The 13,545-nt window shown below is 30.2% G+C and overlaps 1 protein-coding gene and 1 long non-coding RNA gene across 6 annotated transcripts; both read right to left on the reverse strand.

Annotated features, from left to right (window-relative positions):
* Positions 1–3,573: 3,573 nt before the first annotated feature.
* LOC116137234 (patellin-3-like) lies at positions 3,574–6,375 on the reverse strand. The gene is made up of 5 exons (XM_031422912.1): positions 5,795–6,375; positions 4,939–5,711; positions 4,716–4,840; positions 4,359–4,500; positions 3,574–4,213 (listed from the first exon to the last, which is right to left on the reverse strand). The coding sequence occupies exons 1-5, from the start codon at positions 6,273–6,275 to the stop codon at positions 3,959–3,961; spliced, it is 1,776 nt and encodes a 591-aa protein (XP_031278772.1). The 5' UTR covers positions 6,276–6,375; the 3' UTR covers positions 3,574–3,958.
* A 2,723-nt stretch (positions 6,376–9,098) lies between these two features.
* On the reverse strand, positions 9,099–11,172 carry LOC116137248. Of its 5 annotated transcripts, none has more exons than XR_004129162.1 (6): positions 11,095–11,172; positions 10,913–10,960; positions 10,573–10,737; positions 9,879–10,222; positions 9,548–9,625; positions 9,099–9,224 (listed from the first exon to the last, which is right to left on the reverse strand). It is a non-coding gene; the product is annotated as an uncharacterized LOC116137248 (long non-coding RNA). The 5 variants fall into 5 exon arrangements; XR_004129161.1 differs by having other exon boundaries at positions 9,879–10,226; XR_004129159.1 differs by having other exon boundaries at positions 9,879–9,940; positions 11,095–11,159.
* Positions 11,173–13,545: the final 2,373 nt, after the last annotated feature.

Below are 13,545 nucleotides of genomic sequence, written 5' to 3' on the forward strand. Positions count from 1 at the left end.
ATTTATTATCTCATAACGAGGAATGTTTTGAACTTTATAAAAATAAGAAATTAAATAAAAGAGTGTCTACTCTAGAGCATTAGAGTTCAGTCGACTTTAGCTTTTATAGTGAAAATAGTAAGAATTGGATGAAAGGTCTTTCATACTAAACCAATTAAGAAAAGATTAGATTTTAATTTAAGCCCTAAAAAAACAGATTTTATAAATAATTATTTAATTTTTCTTAAATTTAATTAATTTACCTATAAAACTATCATCATGCCCAAATTATGTGTTTTAGACTAAAATAACCTTTTAAAATAAAATTCCGTCACCCTCGGTTTAATATAATATAGCAGAAGGCAGAGGCAAAATTGTGAAATATTCATTGAACTTATAATGACTTGTTCTCTTTCAAACAAGGCCAAAACAAGTATTAAATTGGCCATTTTGTCATGACTTGAACATCATTAATTACAACCACAAACACAATTCGTGATCTAAGCATGGCATATGGTTGGTGCATTTAATAAAACCTCTAAATTTTTTATTTTTTATTTTTATTTTTGGGTAACTAAAGTATCTGGGTCTAGTTTATGTGTATCTTAACTAATTTTCGAAATCCATTAAACAAATTACGAGTTTAAAGAATCATGTAAGCCACAATATTATTGTGGTAGGTAACTCTAAAGTTTGAATTCAAAAATTTAAGGAATTGAGCAAACCTCCTTAACTGCTAGGTTAGTCCCTACAAAATTGTCACTTATCACATCTGTAATTTATTTGACCCATTAGACTTAGAGGGTGTTTGTCTAAACTTATAAACTGGTCAAACTTGCTTATAAGCTCTAAAATTAAGCTGACCTGTTTGTTTATAATTTTTTTGAACTTATAAGTTGAGCTTATAAGCCAAAAAAAATAAGTTGGGGGGAGGTACTTTTTTTTTTTTTTGGCTTATAAGCAGAGTGTTTATAAGCTAATTTGATCAAGTATATTACCACATTATCCTTGTTTAATTTTAAAATTTCATAGTATACCATTGTTTAATGTAGTACATTTTTTAGTCATTTTATAATAAAATATACTTATAAGCCACATTTTACCAAACACGTCAACTACTTATCAGTCACTTATAAGTACTTTAACCAAACACGTAATTGTTTAAAATTTCAAATTCTTATAAGCTAAAATTAGGTTATAAGTACTTGTTGCTTATAAGCTAATTTTCATAAGCTCAGACAAACACCCCCTTATAGGGTGCTCAATAAACCTTGAAAAAAATAATAGATTATCGCATATTACTCATATTATTGAAAGGAGTTTATGAATGACTAAATAATAATTTTTCTTAGAATTGCAAAAAAAACTCAAAATTTTAATACTCTTTTAGTCTTTTTCCATTTTTCTAAAGTTTTAAAAATTATAATATATACTATTAAGCATTTGGTTGCTATTCTCGTGGTGGAAGCAATGCAGAAAATGAATCCCGAACGTGGTGTAGTGCCCTCGCGGTCAACTCATAATAACCATTCTTAACATTTCTTTTTTAGTAATTTAATATTAGAAAATTCTGTTACATTTATCTAACCAAATACAAGTGCGATTTTTTTTCTTCTAAAAACTATTTTTCATCAATATTTACTATAATAAATAGGTTTATATCGTATATTCCTACGGTACTGATTTACATTGAAGTAACAACATAACAACATTGTCAAAAAAAATATCAAATACCTCATCATAAAGAAAGTTTTGTATTTTTACATTATTTTTTTAACCATTTTAAATACGTATGTTAATTATTAAACAATCTTATATCAGAAATAAGTGGATTTTATTTTCTTTACTTAAAAATCGAAATAAAAAACAAATAAATTGATACAAAATGACAAAAACAAAGAATTCTAACCCCAATGGATTGGTCTAGTTGTTAAATAAGTTTGTTTACTTTTTTGAGTTTTTTAATTCAAATCTTGGGACCATCTACTACAATATTATTGTGATTTACTTAATCTTTTAGAATTGTAAGATATTTAATGGACTTTGATTAATTAACTAAAATACGTGTAAGCTGGCCTGAACAAGGTGTTTAATGAACTTTAAAAATTAATTAAGATAAGTACAAATTGACCCGAATAACCGGTGGTAAAAAAAAAAAAAAATAAAATTAGAGACGAGTATAAAGTTGAAAGATTAGAATAAAATAGGAAAATATTAGAATATTATCACTGAGGTTGAACCTTTAGGGTAATATGATTATTGAAATTTGATAATGAGTTAGGCAATCACACCTTTAATTAAGGTGGTGGAGTGGTGGGGATAATCATTAGAACCCAAACTACCAAGGAATCGACATATTCAAATACAAATTCCAATTCCAAACCTAATTTTACTTGAATTTGCCTTCTATTTCTATTTTATACAAATTGTGACACATTTACTGTTGTCATGTCTAATTCTAAACTAGAATTTGACACGTTTGTATGGTCCCCCTTGTCAAATTCATCTTAATTTTAAGGATAAAAGTCACGTGCTGTTTCATCATATCTTTATCCGCAAGAGATGGAAGGAAATTTCAAACAAATAATTATTATGAAAAAATATTGTTATAATAAAATAATCAATTATTATATTAGTAACAACAAATAATAAATCTTTTTAATATAAAATAATAAAATTAACTATTAATAAAATAAAAAGATAATACAATAAAATTAACAATACCAACAATTTGATCACGTGTAAAAAATCTTTCAGAATGATAGGATGAGATCTAAAGAATACAACCTTAGAAAGAATGCGAGGCCTGTGTAACACAATTTCCTTAAAACATATTCGCCTTCTTCACTCGGGTGCACAAGGATTTGAGCAGCGTCTATTTCCCAAGATACAACGACAGATGAATAGCAAGAGAAGCACCACTATTCTATTCTAACAAACTGAATAAAGTCTTAACTTCAACAAAAGAAGACCTTAAAAACTAGAAAGAAAATAAGAGATTGAAATAACTCTCAAATTTTTTTTCAGGTGTGTTTGAAAAAAGAGGAAAAACACTTTTTTATACTACTCAAAGTGAAATAAAACATTAAATTCCACGTTATTTTTCACCTTTTCACTTTCCAATTCTTAAAACTTCCTCCATTGATCCACTAACATTTCACCTTCTAAATTCTCAACTTACACCACCACTTTCATTCCATTTATTTCATTCAATTTAATAAAATATTCCAATAATAATTAAATGATAAATAAATATATTCATTTTTATATTTTATATTCAAACAAAATTACCACCATTCTGGCGTCATTCTATCGTTAGACTTTAGGATTAATAAATATTTATCAAATTACATCTTTGTCATTTATTTTAATACCAAAAACTTAATGAGAGAATGACCCTTTTCAGTAGTGAATTTCCGTCTTCTTTAGTTTCAAATTTCTTACGAATTTTCAATCATCTTCTATGAATAATTTCTGGTACATAAGCAAACTATACTTTTATTATTTTCCATGCCACATGGTCAAAAATGGCAATCTTAGAAAACTGATCTTATCATGTGAACAAATCAACAAAAACCTTATCATATTTTGACATGACTGCCAACTGCAATATTGTATAAATGAAACAAAATGTAGTAATAAACATACACCAAGTAATAAACAACTTAATAAAATTTACACAAATTTTACAAGCATTTACTATCAAGAATAATTTCAGACTTTCTGTCCGCATTCCACACACATCTCCAGCCAAAACCAGACCACCAAAGTCCCCAAAACTAATAGGAAAAAAAAAATTAATATAAATGAAATTCCCCCAACTTTTTAAATTAAATTTCAACCCAAAAAAATAAAAATAAAAATAACCCTCTATTATAGAAACAAGATAACCCTTTCTTATTGTGCAATGCAATGGCCTTCTAGTTGATAAGATATTGAAACTCCAGAAAGGCATTTGAGTAATCATTCATTCAAGGGTTTAATCAGAGCAGGGCTTGGTCTTGGACCTGTATAGGAGCTTCTTTTTCTTAGAGCTCTGGTTATCAATGGTGAGCACAACCTTGCCGGGTTCGCCAACTTTGAAAGTGTCAGAGATAACCGGCTCATCAGTTGGTGAAACCTTCCTTGTCTTTGAAACAATTACAGTGTAGCTACTCTCTGAACTTGGCACAAATTCAGCTCCATAGCTCACATCCCACCCCAGAACTCGAAGTTCCCAAACCAGAATGCTCTTCTGCAAATTTTGCAAATTACATAATCAACATGTAATTCAAACACAATGCATCCTAGAAACAAATCGAGTTGTCACTAAACCCTAGCAGTCAATGCGAAAATAGAGTTTTTTATAAGCATACTAGGTCTAAGTTTGGTGAAACTACCTCATCAGCTGGGAATTCAATAATGTGTTTGGCAGCTGCCTTGATTATAATATCAGTGACAGCATCAGCAGTTGTAAATTCCTGCTCACCCTCCCGGCTCAGTCCACCATACTGAACTGGTACTTGTTCCGGAGCTATGTATCTGTTTGTCACCAAAAGTTCTTAGATGAGGCCAATCCCAACTCAAAAGACTGAATATAGCAATAAGAGGGAATGAAAGGAGAGTGGGAACCACAGACACAGTGATATAAATGATCAATATTCAATAACTGGAGTTATAAAGATTCATTAATAAAGTAGCAAGTAGCAACCATCAATGATCAAGCCATTTAACAGATTGGAAGGATTTGCACATACTTGAAAAGGGCATCTGAAGATTTGGATGGGCCTGCAAATACAAACTTGCTCTTCGTCCTCTGTGTGAAGAAAGGGCTAATCATCCTATTGAAGGCAAGGTACCACCATGGAACATTGATGAACACCTTTCAATAACAACAACAAATAAAGAAAGAATTGTTAAAAACATATACATAAAACCAACTACGCTTTATATGGACAAAATTAAGGGAGGATCATGTACCTGTTTAGCAACAAATTCAGGATAATTATCTTGAAGAAGTTGCAGAGCTTGGTTGGTAGCCAGCCTGAGCTCCCGCTTGAGTCCAGAAAAATTCTTAAGATCATTGACCTGAACAAGTGTACAGATTCCACTTGGACTGAAATCAAGTTTTCTAATGCTCTTCTCCAAAAGCTGAATCCTCCACCTCAAGAATTTGGTGCGTTTCTCATCATCAGCAAAAGTATTCTGATACAGCTCCTTGTTTTGGAATTCACCAAACACATTATAACACACAGGATGACCTTCCTTATCAAATCCATGCATAAAAACCACTTTATCCCACTCATTTCCAAGATCTTCTTCCAGCAGAGAATCGACACCGAACTCCTTTCGCCAGCGAACGGTGTTCTTGATCATAGTGAAAGCGTCCTTGACCTTAAAATCCCTGGCTCTCAGGAACTTCAAGAGGATTGTATCACTTTTTTCATCTCCCAGAAGTGGAATTCCCCAAATGAAAACCTCTTCGGGTTGAATAGGAATCGCCTCTTCTTCTTTAGGTTCTTCTGCGGGAGTCACCTCAGCTGGGGCCGCCTCTTCCGCGGTAGCTGGAGCCGAAACTGGAATTATCGTCTCCTTAATAGCCTCAACAGTCTTGGCACCATCTTCATCAACAACAGCCGTTACAGTTTCAACCACTTCAGCAACTACCACTGTCTCCGCCGCCTCAGCTGGTGGTGGTGCAGTCTTTTCCTCCTCTTTTGCTTCAACTTCAACAACAGCTGGAGCTGCCTCCGCTGTAACATATTCAACTATGATGTGAATACATGATTCAATACATGAATTAGTTGTAAGTGATAAAAAAATAAATATTTTATACCAGATGGTTCAGCCTCCGTTTTGGTGGATTCTTTCGGTTCAGTTTCTTCCTCGGGTTTTGCTTCTTCAGAAGCCTCTTTGATCTGGACTGGTTCAGGAGCCTTCTCTTCTTCTTTGGCGGGTGGAGGAGGAGGCGGAGCAGTGAACTCATGCTTGTTGAGAGCTTCTTGGATAAGTTGTTTCAACTCATCAAGAGCTTTCTTCTCAGGGTCGGGAAGCTCACCAACAACGTTGGACTCCTCCTTGAAAGAAGCGGATTGAGCAATCTTATCTTCGTCAACAGGCTTGGATGATTTCTCAGCTTCAATAGCCTCTTCGATGGCTTCTTCAGTGGTGGGCTTCTCAGTCTCAGGAGCCTCAGGCTCAGGTTCAGGAGCAGGAGGAAGTGGGTCCTTCTCAGTGATGGGTTTCGCCACAACAACTTGTTCAGTTGATGAAGGGGTTTCAGAAGCAGCTGCCGGCTTTTGTGTCTCCTCGGCCATAATCGAAGTTCAATAAAAGATGAAAAAGACAAAAGAGTTTGAACTGATTATTGAAAGAGAAGGAGAAGAAGAAAAAATGTTAAAAAAAAAAAAATTAGAATGGAAGAAAGGAAGAAAGGAGTTATTAAAATGAGGAGGAGGAGAGAGAGAGAGAGAGAGGTGGACAAGGAAAGAAACAGTCTGTCAGAACTAATTGCCAGCTAGACACCAGTTTGTCATTGGACCCCACACCACTTTTAAATCTCTACCCTTAATGTCACTTTCTCTTATTCAAATTTAAATTAAATATCTAATTTTTGTTTTATTTTTATTTGGTCAGTTTGAGGTTTGGAGAAAGTAAATGCACCCAAAATTACTTGCTTTACCAATAAAGACTATAATACCCTTTGTCTAATTATATTCTTTTTAACTTTTATTTTAACTATATATAAAGGATAGTATTATTGCCCCACTTTTTTTCTTATTAGATCCCAATTCTAAATTTACTTTATTATAATTTGTACAACTATATAAACCAACCTATTTACAAAATGTTGTAACTCTTTTATTTATATTTTCTCTTCTCACATATTACACATTTCAAATCTATATTTTATACTTATAGTAATATTACTCACCCAAATATTTATCACAAATTTCACATGTCAAATAATGTGTCAACATATAGGCTAGCCATGTTATCTAATACATTATAACTTTATTTGAGTGTCAATACTATATATGATAACATGTCATTTTAGATATAAAATTTAGGAAGTGTATTATTGTTTGTGCAAATTATTTGTCCATTATTTCTAGTCAATATCATTAAATGCATATTTTAATATTTTTACAACTATTGGAAAAAAAAAATTTGTATGAATTCATCTCATCTTTGATTTTGTTTTACAATAATGTTATAATTGTAAGCATGAGCTTATATTAAAAAAATATAATCATGTAACATGAATTGTAAAAATTTAAAACAAAATGATACAAAAATGTGAAGAAGACAATTAAGTATTCTTTATGTCTTTTTTGTAATATTTATAAAATGATAGATTTCTAATTAAGATAAAAAAAAAATATAGTTATTGTTGGGCATATATAAATTGAAGACATAAAAACAGAAAAAAAAATATAGAACTTTAAAACTTTGTTTGGAAGAGTTAAGTATCATTTATTTTATTATACTTTGCTCTCCTATTTTATTTTATTCATTTTCTAACTCTATGATTTTAATTAAAGTTAAGGTTTTTTTAATTTATATTTTTAGTTTATTGTATAAAATTAAATTATTATTTAACTATTCATATGTTTATTTTAATTATAATTTATTATATAAAATTGGTTAATAAATATTACTATTTATATAGTTATAGTATAAATTACAGAAATAAAAAATGAAAAGAATATATATACTTATATATATAATTAGATAAAGGGTATAATGGTAAAATACGTTACTATTCAAAGTTCCTGGGTGTGGTTGTACTTTGTTCAAACCCTGAGGCAATTGTTGTTGTAATTAGATTAGTTTGAGAGTTGTTCTGTTTTCGGTTGGTGTAAACCATGACGTGTCAATGTCAAATATCTTCAATCAACTACTCAAAAACTAACCCTTTCCAAATAGTGATAACGTTATTTCCGTTTAAACTTGGACGGTTCTTCTTGCTCCCTCTGTATCTTCCATCATGAGGTAACGTTAGCCTTAATAATAAGGGAATTATAATTTAAGTGGAGTAGGGATATATTGGGATTTTTCAATCAAAGGTTCATTATTATTACTTAACTAGGGTATTTANAAAAAAATGTAGTATACAGAAAATTATTTATCTTATTTCTTTCTAAGAATAAAATTAAAAATAACCAAATTGTTTTGATGACTAGAATAAAATAGAAAATAAATTGATTTGAGAGATCTTAGTTGAAAGATTTCCAAAAATTGGATATTTTTTATGTTCAGCCCTTAAAATGAATTATGAAATTTTTTTTAATTAATCATTAATGAAGGTAATTTGTTTCAGAATATAATGTAAAATCTATGTGTATTTGATAGTAATACAAGGGTGAATTAGTAATTTAATTTGAATCTTTATCATCATTATTTTCGTATTCAAATTTAAGTAACAATTGTTAACTTTTTTTTAATTCAGAAAAAACAAATAACCTAAACACCAAAATTGTTTTGACATAAATGATAAGTGGTGAAAACAAATACATTTAGTAATATATACCATTCCACTCAAACACGTTTGCTCAGAGAGTTGACTTATCAAACTAAAAGAAAAGAATGATTAATGGCCCCCTAGAAAGATTAAAATTATCTCCATGAAGCGATGTCAATTTCGAAGACAAGAAGGGGATGGGAATGAAAACTCATCCCTGAATTGATTTCGGGAAGGGGGATGAAAACACATACCCTAAGTAAAAAAAAAATACTTTTTTTTTTTTTTAATTAAATTCAAGGATTGGGTTCCTATTGGAATGCTTGATCCCCGCTTGGGGATCCTAGCCCCATCCTCGAATGGACAGGGATGGGGACGGGGATGTTTGCCACCCCTATCCATGATATTATCAAAACCCTTTGTAAAAGCATCATAAATCTGTATGATAGAAGTGTTATAGTTTTGATAACGATGCAGAATTTTAATATTTATCGATCCCACAAAAGGTTATATAAAGTAAGTCGTAAACATTTTCACACAAATTTTAACAATTCCTTCCAATTAATTCATCAGTTAAGATATAAAGTCATACACCTTCAGACTTAAAAAAAAAATATATAATATTAAGAAATTTGTATCAATGTTAAGAATAATATTTAAAAAGATATTATATTATGGCATTAAAATATCATAAGAGAGTTCAATGTGCGAAACAGTACCTTAAGAAGACAATTTAACGTCAAAAGTATTATCTTGAAGAAGCAAGAGTTTGACTTGAAAAATGATGAACTACCTAAATGATCTAAACAATAAAAGAAGAGTTAGATTTTGTATTGACTGAGATCCCCAAAAAATATTAATGATAAAGTTGTTTACAAAAAGTTAAAAAAAAAAAAATGTGCACTTGATACTTATATTCTACACATACTCGTCATTAAAAATTTTAAAATTTTGATTTTTAATGCAAAAATCCTAATAATTTTAATACCAAATCAATACAATAACACTTAATTATATAGTAATGCTTAATTGAATGTGCAATATTTAGTGGCGGAACCAAGATTTTGACTTAATAGAGGCTAAAGAGAATGAAATAGAAAAGAAAAGAAAAAAATGTTAGCTTACTTTCTGGAGTAAAGGGATGGCTTCAATAACTTCTTGGAATTTCACTAGATAGATATCGCCACAGAATTTTCAAACAAGCTACAAATGATAGACAAGAAACTAGCTAATCAAAATTATGAATAAAGAATCTCAATCGGTTATTGGGGTGTTAGCACAAGCAATTGTTTATCTATCTTACCTCATCCTTAATCTTTTAATTTGCCTCTTTCTTAGAATTGTAAATTAAAATATTTGAAAGTGGAAGAATTAACATATCTGGTTTAGCACAAACCAGAAGACAAATAGTAATAGAAGTAAATAACAAAGTTCATAAATCTTAAGAAAATCATACCTAAATGGAAGGTTGCAACCTAGAAAAAGGCACCTCACTTTGAGACTTGAAACTTTTGTTCCCTGCTATTAGCGTGAAGATGAGCGAACATACACATTAATGATACTTAGAGTCATTTTATGATGTATTCAACATACAATTCTTGGTAATAATGAAAGAATAATAAATTGTGTATTTATATGTTAATGTTACAATTAGGATAAAAAATGTATTTATATCTAGAAAATAGGATGAATATGCTATACATTTTGAAAACTCATCTCAACAGTAGATACTGATGTTTTTATACTTGCAAAATCCCTATCCCTTACAGGCTTGAGAATGTGAGTCACAATTCGCAAAGCCTAGCTTCATAACCAAGTAAAAACACACATTTTAGTCTGATAGATCAACGTTACAAATTCTTATCCTTTAATCAATTTGTACATTGGAATTGGTGCAACTAGAACATTGTAATTGTGGCATGTCCTTGATCTTTAATAGTTTTAATTTAATTTCTAGGGTGCACTTGAAGCAATTATTGGTTCAAAGGTGGGTTTTTTTAAGCAATCTTTTACAATTCTTCTTCAATTTTACATGAATGCTACATGTATTGGGATAAGATTTCTAATCACTGAGTGATATACAGCTGCTAAGCTCCATTAAAACAACATAATTAAAGAGAATGGAAAAGCATAAAAGTTAATTTTCTTACCTTATGTTCAAGCAGAATGCATCCAGTATGAAAGCTGCGGATGAGAACTCCAGTTCACTATCCCATACACGTATACAGTATCAAGTGAAATATACCTCACACACAATCAAAACTAACAACTCCCAACTGATTTACTTTTCCCTCACTTCAATTTTATTAGATTGCCTAATAAAAGAAATTACTGAAATTATTGAAATAAATCGAAAATCGATTAAACAGGAGGTTGATAAAGGTAAAATCAGAAAGATAAACATTAACAAAAGTAAGTGTTTTCAAGATGATGTTTAAAGATTATTAAGTAATTATATTGAAACATGAAAATTGTATCCACGAAATTCACCTGATCTTGTAACTTCAGATCTTTAGTGTAAAATCTCTTCACCTTCTTCTATAATCGAATATGTCCTCAATCAGTCTTGCAAGTAAATAACGTCAAATGAAATAACTAAAAGCAAAAAATAATCATGGACACATTTAAAGTAAATTATTATATCAAAGTTCAAAGATTATAAATGATCATACCAAATCAGTTGAGTGATCGATGTTTTTCCTGCAAATGAATCTCTATCACATTATATTCAAAATCAGTCCAACTTCAGGATAAAGAGTAAAGTTATAATAATAAAAAAAAAAAAGAAAAAAAAAAGCCATTTTAGTCCAGTCAGCTTGAGAAATACGCAATGAATGTTGGCCCTGTCTTTCTAAGTGGAATGACCCACCAAGTCTGTAAAGACTTCTGTATTAAACTATAAAGTCCGAATGACAGTGTTTCACCTTTTCTTTTGTTCAATATTTTTCTCACCCCTCGTTTCAGAACTTTTTACCATTTCGTCCGATAGTTTGAAAAATTAGCAAATTTTACCCTTTTTTTTTCTTCAAGTGTCCATCTATGATTAATCGACTTTGACCACTGAAATACTTATTTTATCCTCATTAAAAATTATCATATTAATTTAGGGTCAGACTATTGTAACACAAATTATTAACTTAAAATGAGACACAAATTAACCACCCTTCATCTAAATCTAATCTAAGGGTTCATATAAATTTGAGTAAAAAGAGTTTACATGTAACTTACACTCAATAATGTCACTACTCTTATAAATTGAATGCTATTTTGGTAAACAAAGAGAAACCCTCTGTCTCTTTCTTCAATCACTGTAACCCATACACGCAATAGCCATTAATCTACTTAAAGAAAATTTTAGTAATTTCTTCCAAAATTCTCATTAAACCTTCATATTCTATTGAATTGAATGAAGAAAAAAATCTTCTCTTGCAATATTACACCAATAAACTCAGTTTTCACGCATAACAAAAAACTTAATTAATTCTCAATTCCGTAATAGAAAATTCAAAGTTTGTGATGAATTCACGTTGTTTCTCTTTCAAAATACAAGATCAATACTATTTGAAATCTCTTTGAAAGATAAAGAGTTTTCTTAAAGTTGTGGGATCACCCAAAAATACAAAATTTAATTACAAGATTCAATTCACATGAGCCATTAGATTAGATTTATGAAGATTAATGAACATCTTGCAAGATCTGAAAAGTGATTCATTACCTCAACACCAACATAGACTTTCAGTTAACTATCCCTAGCTCACAAATATTAGTATCAAATATTGATCTCCGCTTGGGGATACTAGCCCCCTCCTCAAATTGTCTAATTTGGGGATGGGGATGAGGACGAGGATGGGGTTGGCGATCCCTACCCGACCCACCCTGTTTGCCACCCCTATCCATGATATTATCAAATCCCTTTATTAAAGTACCATAAATCTATATGATAGAAGTATGATAGTTTTGATAACCATGCAAAATTTTAATATTTGTCGATCCCACAAAAGGTTATATAAAGTAAGTCCTAAACATTTTCACACAAATTTTAACAATTCCTTCCAATTAGTTCATCAATTAAGATATAAAGTCACAAATTAACAATTTACGTAATCAACTAACATATACCTTCGGACTTAAAAAAATATATAACATTAAAAAATTTGTATCAATGTTAAGAATAACTTATGAGAAGATATTATATTATGGCATTAAACTATTATAAGAGTTCAATGTGTGAAGCCTACCTTGAGGAGACAATTTGACTTCAAAAGTATTATCTCGAAGAAGCAAGAGTTTGACTTGAAAAATAATGAACCACCTAAATGATCTAAACAATAAAAGAAGAGTTAGATTTTGTATTCACAGAGATGACCAAAAAAAATTAATGATAAAGTTGTTTTCACTTAAAAAAAAAAAAAAGATGCACTTGATACTTATATTCTATGCACACTTGTCATTAAAATTTTAAATTTTTTTATTTGTAATCCAAAAAGCCTAATAATTTTAATACCAAATCACTATAGACTATAATAACACTCAATTGAATGTGCAATACTGAGTGGCGGAACCAAGATTTTGACTTATAGGGGCTAAAGCAAATTTATACCTAAAGTGAATGTAAAAGAAAAGAAAAGAAAAAATGTTCCTTACTTTCTCAAGTAAAGAGATAGCTTCAATAACTTCTTGAAACTTCACTAGATAGATATCACCACAAAATTCTCAAACGAGCTGCAAATGATAGACAACAACCTAGCTAATCAAAGTTATGAATATAGAATCTCAATCGGCCATTGGGGTGTTAGTACATACAAGTGTTTATATATCTTATATCATCCTTAATCCTTAATCTTTTAATTTTCCTTTTCTTTCTTAGAAATTAAATTAAAACATTTGAAAGTGGAAGAACTAACATGTCTAGTTTAGCACAAACCATAAGACAAACAATAACAAAGTTCATAAATCTTAAAAAAATCATACCTAAATGGAAGGTTGCAACCTAGAAAAAAACACATCACTTTGAGACTTGAAACTTTTGTTACCTACTATTAGCATGAAGACGAGTGAACATACACATCAATGGCACGTAGAATCATTTAATGAAGTATTCACTATACAATTCTTGGTAATAC

The sequence above is a fragment of the Pistacia vera genome, unplaced genomic scaffold (assembly GCF_008641045.1).
Source record: "Pistacia vera cultivar Batoury unplaced genomic scaffold, PisVer_v2 Contig321, whole genome shotgun sequence".
Lineage (NCBI taxonomy): Eukaryota > Viridiplantae > Streptophyta > Magnoliopsida > Sapindales > Anacardiaceae > Pistacia > Pistacia vera.